The 18,613-nt window shown below is 44.5% G+C and overlaps 1 protein-coding gene and 1 pseudogene across 1 annotated transcript in view; both read right to left on the minus strand.

Moving 5' to 3' along the window:
* Positions 1-18,613, minus strand: part of ALK (ALK receptor tyrosine kinase) — a 621,621-nt gene that overhangs the window by 35,478 nt on the left and 567,530 nt on the right. Inside the window, exons 12-13 of the mRNA XM_015588147.2 lie at positions 11,843-12,005; positions 1,811-1,961 (exon numbers count right to left, since the gene is read on the minus strand). Of these exons, the coding sequence (XP_015443633.2) occupies positions 1,811-1,961; positions 11,843-12,005 (314 nt within the window). The remainder of the gene's footprint in view (positions 1-1,810; positions 1,962-11,842; positions 12,006-18,613) is intronic.
* On the minus strand, positions 13,153-13,271 carry LOC112478510 (annotated as a pseudogene).

An 18,613-nucleotide genomic window follows, 5' to 3' on the forward strand; every position in this document is an offset into this window, starting at 1 on the left:
CCCATTCTTTCCCCCAAGCCCATGCTCTGCCTGGCCCTATCAGCAGAGGGGACTGCCCTCTGTCCCTGGCTGAAAATTGGCTCCTTGGAAACTCTCCCTGCACATCTACAAAGTTTGAGAGCAAGCAGGTTGATTAATGAAATGATAAAGTGCAGCAACCCAGAGTAACAAGCAGATTACAATTGAATTAAAAAAAAAAAAGGACGCGGTCCTGTGAAAAGACATAACTGATTACAATCCAATCAAGTAAAAGTCCCTTGCAAAAGTCAATGCAATCTTTCTGCTTAGATGAAAGAATTGCATTAGCACTCAATAAATTCCTGTGAAAATTACAGCAGCCTGTAATTTAATGACTTAATATATTATATCAGGTTGGAAATTCCTGATTATCGTTGCTAAATAAAAGTTGGAGTCCAGACATTGCACATGCACAAGGCTGCACCTGCTAAGCTTACTTCAGTTGCTTTACCTCATAAGGTGGTGGGGGAAAGGGAGAGTGCACTTTGCTCCCAGCTTAGCACCTAGCTCTTAGGAGCCCTGAATGTATTTTGTGAGACTGCAGCCCTTGTTCCCCCATCTGTCCTCCGAGGCTACTCTTGGGTAATTTCCTGGAGAAGAGGCCCTGGCTCCTGGGCCCTGGAACCCAGCTCCCTGCTTTGGCCCTGTCCCCGGCAGAAGCTGTACTTCAAGTGAGGGTGGGGCCTCACCAAGAGGGAGATGCACCCTGCAGGGTGCTGAATTCCTGCCAGGACAGCCAGCACCCAGGGGCCTCTCCTCAACAAAGGCAACAGGCAAACAACTGGGCGCTGAGACGTTGCATGGCTGCTGATTTTTTAGTCTTCCCTTCCTCATTCTCCTGGTAATTTTAAACCATTATCAGCTTTCTTGACTCCTGCTGTTAGAGCTCTGCATGTTTGACAGCTGGACACCCCCGTGGGGTCAGAAATCAGAACAAACACAACATGCTGTCTCTGGGGCTGCAGAGACTGGCAGTCTGGCTTGTCAAGTGATGGGCTATAAATGGGAAAGGGAAAAAGGCCATACAAACCGAGGGCCCAAGTAAGCGCGGGGCACAGCAAAAGCAGGAGCCAGAGTCCCTATTCTGTGCTGTGTCCCGAGTGACTTTAAACAAGTCCTTTTACCTCTGTGGTCTCCATTTTCTCTTCTCTAAAATGGGGGAAGTGGATTACATGATCTTCCAGCTCTGATCTATGCTTTAAATTTTAAAAAAAGTTTTAATCATACAAATATTAAATAATATATGAATGCATTGTTTTTGTAACCATATCAGACATTACTGATAAAGCACCCTCAACTCCAAACCCTTCCCCAGAAACAAACACCGTTATCTGTATTTTTTAGAACTTTTTCCATTCAATTATGGACACATATGTGCCTAAGAGCTGAATAAGAAATATTTAACCTAGTATTTTCCTGTTTGTAATAATATGGCTAAAGGCAACAGTGCCCTAGGAAGAACGTTTAGAAAGTGGCTCCAACTTGTACTTCTGCTGAGAGGAACAACCATTTGCCCATTCAAGTAGGAATCGGTTCTTCGGTTTTAAGAGTTACTCATGAAACCTGTGCCTAAGCCTTGGTCCCTGTGGGGATGTGAAACCCCAAGAGCCACAACCCCCGCTTTCTCATGCACTCAAATGGCCCTGGAAAGGGAGGCCCATCTATAAGGGCGAGTCCTGCCAGCTTTGAACGCGAGCTCCCAGGAGCATGTCAGGCGTCACACTGCCCTCCGTGGGGCCTGCCTGGGTCCCGGGTGAGTGTGGAGGAGAAAAACCCTGCTCCGGACACTTACGCTGGGGCAGGCGTCTTCCCCCTGCTGCCCGACCAGGATGTACAGCGTGTCGTCCTTCTCCAGGTTGAAGATGCCCAGCACAGACACGCCGTGGGACCGCATCATGGTGTTTCGCCCGCCTTTCCCACCAGCAGCTCCGTAGCCCGAGATGCTGCAACGGGACAAAGCACACAGGCTCCTGCCGTGGGACGAAAACTGACACCCCTCCCGCCGACCCGCCAGCTTCCAGTGGGCCAAGTGCACCGCTGTCGTGATCCTGGTGGTCCTCCTCTGCCTCAGCCCCTCAGGTCAGCAAGGATGCCTCCTCTCCCCACCGTCAGGGGAGGATGGTCAAGTTTAGAGAGGGGCAGTGAACGGCCTCTGTCACAGAGCTAGGAAGGTAAAGAACTAGTAAAGGGTGCAAGAAAGAACGAGAGGGGAAAAGGGGGGGGTAGGGGAAGAAAGAGCGAGAAGGAGGGGCGGGAGCGTCTGTGTCAGTGTGCGGTGTCGGGGTGACGGTGTCTTGAACGCCTGGGATTCCCTATTATGGATTTTTTCTCCCTGTTCAAAATCAAAGGACTCATGTGACCTCAAGACAAATAACTTCCCTGTCCCATATCTGTAAAATGGGGATAATATGAGAACCTACCTTCTAGCCTATGTATGTTGTCAGGATTAAAGGAATTATGACATGCAGTCTTAGAACTGTGGCTGGCACATAAGAAGCACTCAGAAGTATTTATTATTAATATTATTATTATTATTATTATTAATGGTGGAAGTAGCAGGAACTGACTTGGAACAGGATTTTAAAATCTCCCCATCGGCATCTAGACACAAGAAGTCCCATATGGAATGATGGAGTAGAGTGGTATTTACAAGCCCAGACTGTTTATTCCCATCCCACGAAGAACCACTTCTGGAGCAAGATGTGTGCAGACAACAACCAGCCATGAAAATAAAAACAGAGTGAGAATGTGGGGTTATTTCTGATGCCTCTTAGCTTGTTGAGGTAAAATCAAGCAAGGATGGGGGAAATAGCTCAATTGTGAACCCCATGGAAGGGCAGCACGTCTTAAAGACAGCTGGCACACCAGCTACAAGTATCTCTCCAGGGACCAGCTGCCAGGGGAAGGCTCTCGGAGGTTTTCATGTCCCTGCGTATTCAGATCCAGGGTCCTTTACGAAGAGATGCAGGGCGGTTTTGCTCCTGCGGATACACGGTGGCTTCTCCTCCTATAGTTCTAGGAAACGCCTTACATTCCAAGCTTGTGAGGGGTCTCTTGGAGGCTCCTGAAGGCAGGGCTCGGGTCTGTTCTGCAGAGAACAGGAGGGCTGTTCTCCTGGAAGGCTGACTTATTGCTAATGCAACAGGCGAGAAACTGAAGTCTCCATGGAATGCAAAGGCGAGTCCTCGGCCCGTTCTCTCGGTGGCGGCCAGATACCGATCCTAGCTCACACCGAAAGCAGGCACGGCATAGGCTGGCCGTGTGTACAGGAGGAGACCTGAGACGGCTCCAGACTGTCCAGGGGCTTACGAAGCAAGTGGGGAGGTGGTAGTAGTTGTGAAAGGAGAAATCTCACCATAAGGATGGCTATAACTGGGAAGGCAGGGTAGAGGGACCAAAGGGCTCTGGGGTCCCATGATCAGGGCGGACCATATTCTAGCTGTGTGTCCTCTCAGAATCTCAGCCTCTTTCCTAGTCAAAGAAGAACCGTATCTTCTATTCTGCACTCACAGGGTAGAGGGTTCAACATCAAAAGGAGGTAATGGGGCAAAAGCCCTGAGAAAGTGGGATATCTTTGCACAAAATCAGGGCTGTTGGGTGCTCAGGGGCTGGCAAGGAGACAGATGACTGTGATGGGCATGAAGGCAGTGGCACCTGGAAACTGTGGCTGGTTGCAGGGCATGTGGGGCAGAGATTTGAAGTTGGCTTCCTCGTGGAGGTGAAAGATAGGCAGGACTCTCAGACAAGCAGAAGGAGGTGGAAGGTGGGAGCCAGGCTTTCGTGAACGGATGGGAAGAGGCAGGAAAGCCTGGGGTATGTCTGAGCACAGCAGGTGGCTGCAGTGGGGAGGTGGGAGCTGTAGGGCTGCAGGGGGAGGTAGAGGTCAATGCCTGAGCATCCTACAATGTACCAGGCATCAATGCGTATAGCATGCCCCGCTACCAATAGCCATAAACGGTAGCTATTAGTGATCTCATTTGACAAATGAGGAAACCAAGGCTCAGAGGGCTTAAGTAACTCATCAAAGGCCACAGCTGGCAGACCCTGGTCTGTACCCCCACATTTACCCTCATAGAAGCCGATTCCTTCCCACCATGCTGCTGTTAGGCTTATATAGATGTACAGCAAGGGTGGTCTGAGAAGCTAGTGGCCCATTCTAATTCACTCAGACCCTCAAGCCAAACCCTCCCTCCTGACTCATTAGAAATGGAGAAGGTAATAGGACCATTAAAAGTCTGAGGGGAAAGGAAGGCTTATTGGTGAAAGGAAAGCAAAGAGAATATTTAGCTCAGAGAAGGGAAGCCTGGGGCAGGGGGTTGTGCTGGTGGTGGGGGTTCCAGAGACTGTGGAGCCTAGAGATAGCGAGGGGGACCGGCCCACCTCTCTCTTGCTCACCGCTCCAGGCTTCCCGGGCTTTGTCAGACGGCATGGGAAAGTCGGAAAGTCGTTTCAACCTGAAAGTGTGGTTTGTTTGGAAAACCGCTGCCGGGAGACAGAGTCCTCATCCTGCCCACTCCTGTTTATGGCTGAGAGGTAAGCTGTACCCTTCTCATCTCTTTCTGCACATTTGCAAGTCATTTGCATCAATCTGCATGCATTATGAATCGTTCTCAACTCTTTCACATGTTTAAATTTAGCCAAATTATTATATTTTAGAAGTTGTTTGCTCCTGACTTTTTTTTTCCCCCTCCCTAAACTTTCTTATTTTTCCCGCCCCCAACCAAGTCTGAATGCTCTGGCCTCATTTAGGTCTTGACCTAGTTCATGGCAGTCAGGTGGGTGGAAAGAGTCCTGAGTCATATGCTGGTCACTCTGCTGATGGTGTGACTTGGGGCAACTTGGTTAACCTCTCTGAGCCTCGGCTTTCCCACCCAAGGAGAAAAATGAGGACAAGGACCCGTGCCCTCATTAGTATAAGCAGTGGATTTGAAAAGACTGCAGACTGATGCCAAATGCGGGGTAGGACTCTGGGCTGGAGTCAGCTCTATAGAGTCCAAAGTAGAGAGCAGAGCTTGGCAACTAGGTGTCAGCAGCTGGATTTTTAACCTGGATTATGGATTTGCTTAAAGTCATGGGGAGCAGGCAACTGCCTGTCTGGGCTAATTATGGGAGTCCTGGGAAGTAATGCCTTCGTCATCAAGTCTCTGAGGCCTGAAATCCCACCGTAGAGCTTCAATCCTTTGGAAGCTTCTAGTTGCTACTACAAGGCTGATCTCTTCTGGAGTGGGATGTCCCATAGTGAAAAAAGGAAGGACTTAAGTGCAGACAGACCTGGGTGCAAATGCAAGCTCTGTTACTCAGGGCCGGGACTAGGGTGAGGCAAGAGAGGCACCCCCCTCCCAGGTGCTGACCCTGCATTTATGTTGACCCGAGAGCCAATGTCTTCTTAAGTTTTGTGTCCAAGACACCTTGCTTGCCTCTCTTGGCCCTGGCCCTGCCCGTGTTACTCATTAGCTGTGTGACTTTGGGTGGGTTATTTACATGTTCTGAGCTACAGTTTCCTCATCTACTAAGGAGAGATAATAATATCGACCCTGAAGGATCGTTGTGAAAATTAAATGAGATAATGCCTGTAAGGGAACTAATTCAGTGCCTGGAGTGCAGCCAGTGAGCGAGAAATAGTAGCTGCTGTTCTGATGTACCCCTGTGGCCGAGCCTGCCCACTGCTCTCCCAGGGTGACTTCTGGGAGTCAGAATTGGGGTGAGTAAATGAGGCCCTGATTTCTAGAGAGCAATAAGTAGAGCAAGGCATAGCCAAAGGGGTCTGGGGTCAAGGCTGTTCAGTTTCACCCAGGAACCACCTCTGTGGGGAGCCAGTGGGAGCACAGGCCAGCCTTGGCACTTCTGAAGACCCCAAATCCTACGAATGATGTTACACAAACTCATGCCAGAATAATAACCTCAACCTGAATTTCTGAAGCTTTCTCCCCATCCCTCGTAAACAATTTATTTTTGATGGTTGACGAACGACAGTAACTTAATATACCTGCTGCTCAGGTGAGGGAAATACTCGCAGTCATTCCAATTTACTAGAAATTACGAGATATTGTTATCAACGAACTGACACTGTAATTTTTTTGTTTTTCTTCATCTAAGTCCATGGCCCCTGGTCGGAATAGATGTTTATTGGGTTTGCGTCTTGTATTATTAACTGTTAGCTACTGTTACCTGATATAATTGAGTTGTGAATCTTTTTAAAATAAAGAACTAGCAGCAAATCAAAGTGGCTGCCTGCCGGATCCTGAGCACAGCTGGCGTGCAGCACAATCGGTGTGTTGGCACCGCACCTCCCAGGGTAGGCTGGGGTCGGGGGGAGGGGAAGGAGTGAGTGAACCCCACTGGGAGAAGTGTGAAGCACCTCGTGTCTCTCCAGCATCCCACTCTGGGCTCTGCCTCTAATTCCCAGCGGGACCTTGGGCAAATCCCTTTCCCTCCTCCGAGTCTTGGTTTCCTCCTCTGTGAAATCAGGACAGTAAGACCAGCCTTGCCTATCCTGGCCTGCAGGCTTATTGTGAGGGCACAGGGGATGGATGGGTAGGTACAGGGCTTGGTCAGTGGGAAATTCTTGTTGAGATGGGTGGTTGGATTATCCAGATGGGCCATTTGAGCCACCAGGGGACACCCCTGGGGTTAGCGGCGAAGGACCAGCTGTGGAGGCACCTGTTCCTTGCTGTGAGAGTTTCATTCCAGATTGTACCTATGAGCAAGGCTCACTGTTCACTTCCTCCCTGCCACCTGCTTGACCTGTGCAGCCCTCAGTGCCTGGGAATATCGGAGCTGGAAGAGATCTCAGTGACCTCTCTCTACAACCCCTCCCTCTACAGTTGGGGCCCCTGCAGAGAAGGGAAAGCACACTTTCAAGGTCGCATGGTGTGTCAGGGGCAGAAATCAGACTCAAACCCCATTCTGTCTGCAGCCCATCATCGATCTTCGCACAATCCCCACACTCCGGCTTTCCCCGCCCTGTGCTCTTCACGGTGATGGCTATCTGCACAATTACTCTGACAATTAATCATGATTTGTGACTCCCTTCTATAATTGTCTAGAACTTTCCTGGCATTGTGGACTGTTTAACTTTACTGTCCTGTGGTCTCCAGAGTCTTAGTCCTCTCTACAAGTCCTGTAGCACCTACTCAGTGCCTGGTACACAGTAGGAGTTCCATGGCTGTGTGGAGATTGGGCTGAATGATGGTGTCATCCAGCTGCACATGCTGGTCCCTGGAGCAAGGCAGGAAAATGAGTATCAGTGATGGAGACTGTCAGAAACAGCTGTGGCCCAGGTCAGCGGACAGGCTTTGCTGGCTCCAAATGGGATCTGGGGCCTCTTGTACATTATGTCTGAGGAATAAGTGAACCCTGAGAGAACTGCCATTGGGAGCTGTCGGCCGTGCTTAACAAATGTTTTTATAGGCAATGTGTGGATATGTGTGTGTATGAGCGTGTGCGTGTGTGAGCGGGGAAGACTGAGGGCTGGGAAGAATGCTGAGCCCTCGAGAGGTTAGAAGATAGAAAGGAAGGAAGGAAGGAAGGAAGGAAGGAAGGAAGGAAGGAAGGAAGGAAGGAAGGAAGGAAGGTAGGTTGGAGGAAGAGAGATGGGGATGAAGCGGGGAAGAAGTCAGGAAGAGAGAGATGGCTGTCCAGCATCTACTGAGTGTGGACTGCCTCTGAATGGGAATGTCATGCAAAGAATCACATCAAATCCCTAGCAGTCCTCAGAGCTGTCAGCATCTGTCCTCATTTTATGGTGAGGCTGAGGATCTCACCTAACCCAGCATAGACCCCTTAATTAATGCTCCTTTTGTGATCCACTTCAGCCACCCACTCCCATGGGCACACTCCAGACATCATCACTCAGAACCACGACCCAGAAATCTCCCTTAGTCAGATGCTCTTCTCACCATTAGCCTAATCTTTGCCTGTCCTTCTCAATCAAGCTCCTTGGGACCGTAGCTGTCACTCATTGTCCTGGCTTCCTTAGTCCCCCCAGCATGGCTGTCATCTTGGGCACTGCCTCCTCCTCCAATCCTCCAATCATGCTGATTCTACCTCCCAAAGGCTCTGCACCCTCTCCTCTCTCCATCCATAATTCCCCTGCTCTGGTGTAGCTCCTTCTGACTCTTGCCTGAGTGACAGAGTCTGCCTTCCATCTGCTCTTCCCGCCTCCAGGCTTGTTTCTCTCACTGCTGCCACACACCGTCACCAGGGGGAGCTAAAGGCATTTGGGAGGCGAGGCTCGACCCCAGGGCCAGGTGCCACCTCCGCTCAGGCAGGCCAGGCCTTGCCCCAGGCACTCTACCCACCAGAAAGGCCCTCCCCTCTTCTTTGTAGATAAGTCTATCACTTTTAAGACTGAACTCAGGCTTCTTTCTCTTTGTGGCAGCCACTCCTGAACTCAAGGCCTTTACCTTGGCCTCTGATAGCAATGCCTTGTGCAAACCTCCACGGTGGTACTTTCTACATCGCACTGAAATGCTTTGTTCCTACATCTACCATCCCCATGGGCCAGGGCTCCTATTGGGCAGGGAGTATATCTTGTTCACTTTTACATACTTTTTGTCAGGTACGGTGTCCTAATAGGTGTTTAACATGCTTTTGCAAAGCAGATCTGGACAATAGGACATATGTACTTGAAGTGATCGCATCACCTCTACTGTTCTGACAGAGAAAGTGGTGACTGCAGGGGAAGAGGAAGCACAGGGCGGGAAAGCAGGGGGGGGGGATGGGGATTTGGGTGTTGTCCCTGCTCCTCCCCACCCACCCTGCCCTGTGTGTTGTCTCTCCCCCAGCCTCTTCTTCCTCTCCCTCTTTCTGGGCCTCTTCCTTTGTTGCATAGGCAAAACAGAAGCGGGCAGGAGATGGACCCAGAACAAATGATCAGTCAGGAGTGGAGGCTGCTAGCACCTGCTGCCTCCCTGAGGACGCCCCAGCAATGATGATGGCCCCAACCCCGCATACAGCAGGTGCTTGGTGAGTCTTAGTCCCCTTCCTTCACCTCCTAGACCAGTAGGTAGAGAAGTCAGCTGGAGCAGTAATAGTCCCGGGCCGCAGGCAGCAGCCAGACACACCAGCTGAGCACCCACACTCCCCCGGGAGGAGACGGACTCCGTGAGGAATGCTGCCAACCTTTCTGTTTCTAAGAGCCTTTTCCTGATGCCCTCTGCTGTGCCCTATGTTTATTTCGCTAGATGAACTGCCCTTACTAAATAAAAATTAGTTAATATGGAGAAAATGTCTTCCAGAAAAAGGCCACCTGACTTCTCAATATGGATATTCTGACTTGGGGACGTTGTGATGTGGTCTAAAGCAAATCATTAAACTTTTGCTTCTTTGAATACTAAGTAAAGTGACCAATGGACATTAACAACCAAGCCCAGAGCCTTATTTAGCGTCAAAGATGAAGTGAAGGCCGGAAATACAGTTGATCCTCCGACCCTCTGTGTCAGTGGGCTCTACACTGGGAGTTCAACTAAACACAGATTAAAAATATCTGAAAAAAATGTTACCTTGTTGTTGACATGTATTGAACATGCATAGACTTTTTTCCCTGTCATTATTCCTTAAACAATACTGTATAACAACTATTAAGAAGCATTTACATTGTATTAGGTATTATAAGTGATCTAAAGATGATTGAAAGTATACAGGAGGATGTGTGTAGTTTACATGCAAATACTACGTATGCCATTTTATATAAGGGACTTGAGCATCCTCACATTTTGGTATCCAAAGGGAGTCCTGAAACCAATTCCCCTCCGATACCAAAGGATGACTGTGTCTGTTACAGCCTTTACTTGGTTAAAAAAAACAAGGACTCAACAATAACAACAAAAACCCCAACCCAGTGCTTTTTGGCTTTGATTCTTCCATTTTTGATATGATCTTATCTTGGGCCAGTTTGACAGATCAAAATGTCCCCTTTACCAATGTGGACACTTCACGTCTCCTTCTTCAACAGAAAAACAGCTCCTTGTGTATGTTTTCAGTGAGCGTTCGCCAGGCAATGCTGGAGTCTGCGAACTAGTCTTAGTATTTCAAAAAGAGAAATGGAAGCAGTTCTCCGATTTGGGCTGGGTTTATATCAAGGCAGTGTGGCAATACTGTGGCGAATCGTGCAGATTAGAAACCTGGTTAGTCTTAGATGAGGCTGTAATCGAGAAAGTGGATTAATCATTATTTAATAGTGCCGTTTATCTAGCAGGCAAAACCTTTCAAAACGTGGAGTCCATCTGAGGAAGTCAGGGAAGAGTCCTTGGAAGCAGAAAAGTCAGATACTATTGTCTGTGGGGTCAGTCTGTTCCTGGAAGTGCTGTCTGGCTGCTGTCTCTGATCAGGTGGCCTTAAACCCATTGCAAAGCTTCTTATATAGAAACAAAGGCATGTCAACAGTGACAGTAATAATGACACCTACCTCACTGCTAAAAAGGAGGAGAAATACCCAGTGGATCCTCAATAGTCACCCCTTCTCTGGGACAGTGGATGACCTATGGGAACCCAGCCAGGCAAGAATGGGAGGCCTGGCCAGCTTGGGGTGGTGGGGTCAGTGATGGCTGCGGGTCTTTGGCCATTTACTGGGAATGTGAGGGACCTAGAGCAGCTCATCTGATTGCAGCCAAACCTTGTTATTGCATTCTTGCCCAGATTGTCATTTAAAAAGCACTTAGGGCTCTCCCTGGAACGCTTTTACACTGAGGTCCCAGGAGTGGGGCTGCCACAGAAAATAGGGCAACTTGAGAAACTCCTGTTCTTCTCAGGGGGCTGAGGATATGCCAGGGGTTGGGGGCTGCAGAAGGAGAAAAAGAGCTCACTTCCCATTGTGTTCAGCCTCTGGGGGATATTTGGACTGACAAGGGCATAATTATGATGCTTTCTGTTTAAACAGCCTGGCTGTGGGGTGGAAGGAGCCACAGGGAGGCTGAGCCTCAGGAGTCTGGGGCTGCAGGCGATTTCTGGACTGTCAGAGGCTCCTGACTTCCTGAGCCTCAGTTTCCTCATTTGTAAAGTAAGGACTGCAGCAGTGGCCTTGCCCACATCACAGAGCTATGTGAGGGCCACAGACAAAGGTTTGACCTGACTTGGTGGTTCTCAGGGATGCATCAGCATCACCTGGAACTTGTTAGAAATTCTTATTCTGGGACTCCACTCCAGACCTACAAAACCAGAGGCTCCAGGGGTGGGCCCGGCGATGTGTTTCAACCAGCCCTCCAGTCATTCCAATGTCCACTCACTGGTCTAGGCTCCACCATCAGCTTTGCTTAGTGTCATGACCTCAAAGCGGCCCAGGGGAGTCGGGTCTCCCTCTAGCCTGGCCTTGCTCTAATGGAATATTGTGGGCTAGGGGCGGACAAGGGGCAAGAGTTCGAGAACAGTTGCTATACTTGAGAATAGTGAAAGACCAGGAAAAAAAGCTCAAGGATAAGAACATCATCTTTCATGTGCACCACACTTTGATTTCCCAAACATTTTTACATGCACTGCTTCATTGGAACAGCATCAAGTAATATTCAAAGAATAGCCCATCATAATTATACTTAATAATAATAAAGATAATGAATGTTCTGAAGCTAGCTCATGCATAGATATCATGTCCACAAATAATCTGTGGGCTCCTTGAGGAGAGAGGACATGTCATCTTCTTTTGCTGCCATATCCCACTCTCTAAAATCTTGCCATCTCCAGTTCTAGCACCCTGCTACGGGCCAGACTCTGTGGCCTCTGAGCCTTGGTGAGTCACCCAGGCACCCCGGGGGCATGCACTCACAGGCGGGCCTCCAGGCCTTTTCAGGAGGGCAGTCTGCCCCTCAGCTTCCCCCTTCCGCATACGCACCTGTAGGTGTCGGTGGCTGGCACCTTCCAGGTCTGGATGCCCTTCAGGGGGCCCTCGCTCCCCACCACCACGCTCAGGTTGGAATTCCGGTAGGCGTTGTTGCACTGGGCCTGCGTGGGGCCGTGAGGCCCACTAGCCCCACACGTGGTAAACAGCCAGTGAACTGCGCATAAGAGGAGAAACAATCAATTCACTTGGCCTGGCCCTCCTTCCTCGATGGACCTCCCTGGGCTGTCTCTGAGCTGTCTGCTCCATAGCTCCAAACCCGCATTCCAAGTTGACACCAACGTCAGGGCAAGAGACACCACTCAGAAAACTGCTGGCGAGGATCTACTGTGTGCCAGTGCCTGGGTCAGGTGAGTAATGGGTCAGGGGAGAGACGCAAATGGAGCAGACATGGACCCTGGCCTTAAGCTCACAGCCTACTAAGGGAGACCAAAAGGGATGCAACCAGGGCAATAAGTAAAAGAAAACCCCAGGGAGAAAAAGAAGAGCTCAGAAAAGTTATTGGAAAATCTACTTCTTTCATAATCTCCAGCTCCTTAAAGCCTATTCTGCAGGCCCAGTCTGTGCCTACAGCAAGCAGCCAAGGTTTGCGGGTAGCCTCATCAATCTGGGCAGACACACGGCAGTTCACTTAGTTAATTAGAAATTAAAGAGTTTATATATATAAAATATAAGTATTTAAAAATTATGTATATATTTTATTTATATCAGACAAGTACGATATATCATTATATGTATGTATGTATGTATGTATGCATATAAATAAATATAATTTTTCCTCCCTCAAGAGTGTGCTGAGGAAGAGAGCTAAAAGTATGGGCTTGGTACCCTACCTGAGAATTTCACCTTCAGTGGGACTTACTTCTAACTCCAGTGTAGGCTAACATGGTTCTGAATGTTCTAAGACATTCCCAGAGACACTGGGCTTCTACTTCTTGGCCAGGTGGAGCATCTGGTGAAGTAGGAAGAGGCGCATGGGCTTTGGATCCAGATGGGATCCAAATGCTCCGGATGAACTGCAAGATCAGAGTAAATCATATAGCCTCTCTGAAACTCAGTTTCTTAATATGGACAAGTGGAGATAATAACACCTACCACTTAGACTTCTTGTTAGTATTATATAATAACCTAAGCAAAATGCTTAGAAAACATTTGGCATTAGAAATGCATAATGAATGCAGTGTATTTTTTAAAATTATTTTTATTTAATTATTTTTTTAGGCAAGGCAACCCTTGGTTGATCTCACAGATTGCAAGGACCTTGTTAGCTTATAATACCTTATTTTTATTTTTATTATTTTTTACGCCTACAGCACCTGGTCTTCCTAGATGGTCTCCCACCCAGGTACTAACTAGGCCTGACCCTGCTTAGCTTCTGAGATCAGATGGGATCCGGCTTGTTCAAGGTGGCATGGCTGTAGACATGAATGTAGTTTAAAAAGTGTGTAATTACTTGTTCAATTTCTGACTGTAGGAAGCAGTCATCCAGTCTCAGGATTTGTGTTCCCCATTCCATAGAGGGACTCTAGGGCCATTTCTCAATAGAGCGACCCATATTTCCCAATTTAGTGGACATATATTAGGTTCAGGTGGCTTCTACATGCAAAATTTTGTTTTTATTTTCAGCAATTTCTGATGGAAAGGTCCAGAGAGGGAGCTCCTTCTAAGGTAGATTCCATGGGCACAGAGGTTTTCCATCCCAGTTAAGACCCATGATTCATCCAGCCATAATTCTGTTGCTCCTAGCAGCCTTTGAGGCATGGTGGTCCTTTCTGCTTTCTTGGATGGCTCTGACCCATATAAATAGGGAAGAAGGCTGGCTCTTTCCTCTTCTCTTACTTTAAGAACAAAAAGTAACTATTGTATTAAAACTCATTTATGAAAAAAAGAAACTTCTTTATCTTGTTCTTACTTATACTGGAAGCCTAGTTTAATACTCATTCACATCAAAATACTGATTGGTTATAGACAGCTGAGCAAAGAAAATCCCATTAAGCGCTGGTTTTCTTTTTAATCAATTAGTATTATACAGCACAATGCTAAAAAAAATAGGCTAGACAGTGATTGTACTAGTTCTATTACTGTTATTAAGCCATCTCATCTGCTCAATTGAATGCAAAGAAATAAAGCGTGATACAAAGGAAAATAAGTTCTCAAATATCACTACTAATCAGAAGGATAGAGATCTTATGCTGAAGGGCCTACAAAGCACTCAGTGGCCCATGGATCTTTTGTAGTATTTTGGTTCTGTTCTGTGGAACTCGATTTTATCCATATCTGTTGACTGAGCTGAACTTCATGGGAACTGTGCCATATCGAACCATTCTGTTGGCCAGCATAGATCCATTAAATAAAATTATAACCAAAACCCAAATATAATCATTCACCATCCATAATGTATATTATACCATTCTTCATTATAAATGGGAAAAAATGACCCCCTTTTAAAATACATAACAAAAATTAATAAATTGTTCTTATTATGGTGAAATGAAAATAACGTGCAGATTATAGTCAGATTACAGATTATAAAACATTTATACCACCTGTCTCAATTCTTTAAACAATGAAGCAATGCCCCCATTCTGGACATATGATCTATGTCTGATTATTGCTTTCTTTTTTTTTGATGTCAGCAGTTGTTAAAACTTAATGCCCAGGTCCATTTATTTATTGGGAGTTGCAAAATAATGATATTATTTTTTTATATTATTTCAAATTATTTCTCTTTTCTTATTTATTAGTTGGAATACATTTATAAAGAGATGCTTCCTCTCATCTACTATTTGGTGACTCAGTGGTACAGTTCATACAGGAAAGGCAGGATAAAGGCTCAATTCTTTCTCCTTATTTATAGTTTTCAAGATAATGAATTGGTTCTCTATCACCCTCCAAAGTTGACTAATTAGTTGCTTATATATCATATGAATTCTAGAATCTAAACATATTTTTGAGTTCTAATCAATCACTATTATTTTTTAGAAGCTCAAACCATCATATTTTTGGTCCGTGATTAGCCTCCTGAGTGCTTGTGCTTCCTTGCTATAGTAAAACGTGCCTTCCCTAGACCTGGAATCATCCATTTTCTCAAAAGCCTTTGTTTCTTTGAGTGAAAAAAGGTATTTCAATTACACAATCTGAGGGCTATAGAAACTTATTGCTATTGGGTTGGTGATTGTTTCTAGCCTTCTTTAGTGCACAGAGCTAGGAAATATATATGCATGTGTGTATATGTATATCAGTACAACATACACATATGTGAAATGCTCACACTGATACTTTCAACTCATATGCAGGACTATAGGGTTTTAAATTTAACCTCTTCTATAGTAACCTGTATTTCTTTTTCCACAGTGAGAATCTTGGTTCTCAAGAACATTCTGATAGAATTAGAATATTCTATAATTACTCATTTACTCTTTCTTTTACAATATACAGTATTAGAATACTACTACTACTACTGTACCATCATCAATATAAACACAGATTTGTTAATTTTTTTTTTTTTTTGATATATGTGCTCTCAATTCTATAATTTCTTGAGACTGTATAACTTCTTTAGTTCTTACTTATACTGGAAGCCTAGTTTAATACTCATTCACATCAAAATACTGATTGGTTATAGACAGCTGAGCAAAGAAAATCCCATTAAGCGCTGGTTTTCTTTTTAATCAATTAGTATTATACAGCACAATGCTAAAAAAAATAGGCTAGACAGTGATTGTACTAGTTCTATTACTGTTATTAAGCCATCTCATCTGCTCAATTGAATGCAAAGAAATAAAGCGTGATACAAAGGAAAATAAGTTCTCAAATATCACTACTAATCAGAAGGATAGAGATCTTATGCTGAAGGGCCTACAAAGCACTCAGTGGCCCATGGATCTTTTGTAGTATTTTGGTTCTGTTCTGTGGAACTCGATTTTATCCATATCTGTTGACTGAGCTGAACTTCATGGGAACTGTGCCATATCGAACCATTCTGTTGGCCAGCATAGATCCATTAAATAAAATTATAACCAAAACCCAAATATAATCATTCACCATCCATAATGTATATTATACCATTCTTCATTATAAATGGGAAAAAATGACCCCCTTTTAAAATACATAACAAAAATTAATAAATTGTTCTTATTATGGTGAAATGAAAATAACGTGCAGATTATAGTCAGATTACAGATTATAAAACATTTATACCACCTGTCTCAATTCTTTAAACAATGAAGCAATGCCCCCATTCTGGACATATGATCTATGTCTGATTATTGCTTTCTTTTTTTTTGATGTCAGCAGTTGTTAAAACTTAATGCCCAGGTCCATTTATTTATTGGGAGTTGCAAAATAATGATATTATTTTTTTATATTATTTCAAATTATTTCTCTTTTCTTATTTATTAGTTGGAATACATTTATAAAGAGATGCTTCCTCTCATCTACTATTTGGTGACTCAGTGGTACAGTTCATACAAGAAAGGCAGGATAAAGGCTCAATTCTTTCTCCTTATTTATAGTTTTCAAGATAATGAATTGGTTCTCTATCACCCTCCAAAGTTGACTAATTAGTTGCTTATATATCATATGAATTCTAGAATCTAAACATATTTTTGAGTTCTAATCAATCACTATTATTTTTTAGAAGCTCAAACCATCATATTTTTGGTCCGTGATTAGCCTCCTGAGTGCTTGTGCTTCCTTGCTATAGTAAAACGTGCCTTCCCTAGACCTGGAATCATCCATTTTCTCAAAAGCCTTTGTTTCTTTGAGTGAAAAAAGGTATTTCAATTACACAATCTGAGGGCTATAGAAACTTATTGCTATTGGGTTGGTGATTGTTTCTAGCCTTCTTTAGTGCACAGAGCTAGGAAATATATATGCATGTGTGTATATGTATATCAGTACAACATACACATATGTGAAATGCTCACACTGATACTTTCAACTCATATGCAGGACTATAGGGTTTTAAATTTAACCTCTTCTATAGTAACCTGTATTTCTTTTTCCACAGTGAGAATCTTGGTTCTCAAGAACATTCTGATAGAATTAGAATATTCTATAATTACTCATTTACTCTTTCTTTTACAATATACAGTATTAGAATACTACTACTACTACTGTACCATCATCAATATAAACACAGATTTGTTAATTTTTTTTTTTTTTTGATATATGTGCTCTCAATTCTATAATTTCTTGAGACTGTATTCCATCTATACTGTTTGGGCATATTGTCCTTACATATGATACTTTTTCTTCTTTAGTTCTTAGTCGTACTTCTGTAAGTACTATGTGTTTAATGCTCACATCAGTCACACCGCTAGTCATTTTGGTTGTCTCAAGCTTGTTTTCAAGTAAATTCTTTAGTAAGGATTTATGGGAGCAATATTCTTTGAGTTCTTAGATGTTAGTTAGTATTTTTTACCCTTAAGGATATCATATTTGCTACTCCATTTTCCTCTGTTATAAAGCATTAATGAAAACACTCTGACAATAATCTAAATTTTCTTCTGTAATAAATCATTTGCTTTCGCTTAGGTGCCCAAAGTATTTTTTTTTCTTTGTCTTTGATGGTTTGGTGATATTGCTAGAATATTCTTTGGTGTTGCTTATTCTGGGTCAGTATGCTCAAATACACAGAATGCTCTTTTAATTAGTTTCGATAAGAAAATTTTTTTTGAATTATAGCTTTAAGTGTTTGTTTTGCTCCACTTCTTTGTTTTTCATTTTCAGGCACCCGTTATCCATATGTTGGATCTTCTTTGCCTAGCTTTGATGTATGTCATCTTTTTTATTAAAAATAATTTCTCTTTTTACCTATTTCTTGTAAAGCATTAACTGTCGTTTCTGTGCTCTTATGTTCCTTCTAACGTCATCTTCCTCTCTGAATTATTATTTTTCTTTCATTTTACATTCTTTTCTGAGTTCCACCACCTAGTTTCCTATCTTTTGTAATACTGATTGTTATTTTTCATGTCTTGTATTGTTGTTTTACTGTTATTGAGCCATTTTGAAATAGAAGTTTATAATTTTGGTCTCTTCTGTGGGCATGCCTTTCTAGTACGATTTCATTTTTCTATACAGGTATTCCCCTATGCCGTTTTAAAATTATTATTGTAATTTTGTATGTGATTTGATCTTGATACTTCTGTTATACATTTTTATGGGAAATTCGTTTTCTAGAACTTTCAAGGTTTTCTAACGTCACAGAACTCCCTCTAGTCTTCTTTTCCTTCTTCCTCTTCCCTCTCCCCTCCCCTCCCCTCCCTCTCCCCTTCTTTTCTCCTTCTCGGTTGCTTTCTGATGTCTCTGGCTCTGTTTCTTTCCCCCACTTTCATCTGGACATCCTCTTGATTTTCTGTCTCTATTATTCCTGCCCTGCGCAATACCGATTTCACTCCCAGAAATTTCTTCTCAGCGTGGGCCCTTTCCTGGAAAGGAGGCTTGGTGGCCAGATGGCTCGAGCTCTTTCAGCTCTTACAACGGGCCCCTTGCATTCACGTACCACTGGCCTGGACAAAGCCTCCCCCAGTTTCAGCAGCTGTTCTCAGATTGGTTTCCTGTCATTGCCAGGAAATACCTATTTTAGCTATTTTGGGGTTCTCATGTTCTCAGGTTTGTAAGAAAGCCCGTTGCTTTCCTAATCTTTCTCTTGTTCAGGAGCTGATACTATTGGTGCTTTGTCTTCTCCCACTTATATTTTGGTGTTGGAGGGGAATACCTTACCAAAAAATCTTGCTGCATCTATCCATGGTTTTTAAGTTT

The sequence above is a fragment of the Pteropus alecto genome, unplaced genomic scaffold, assembly GCF_000325575.1.
Source record: "Pteropus alecto unplaced genomic scaffold, ASM32557v1 scaffold61, whole genome shotgun sequence".
NCBI classification, from domain to species: domain Eukaryota; kingdom Metazoa; phylum Chordata; class Mammalia; order Chiroptera; family Pteropodidae; genus Pteropus; species Pteropus alecto.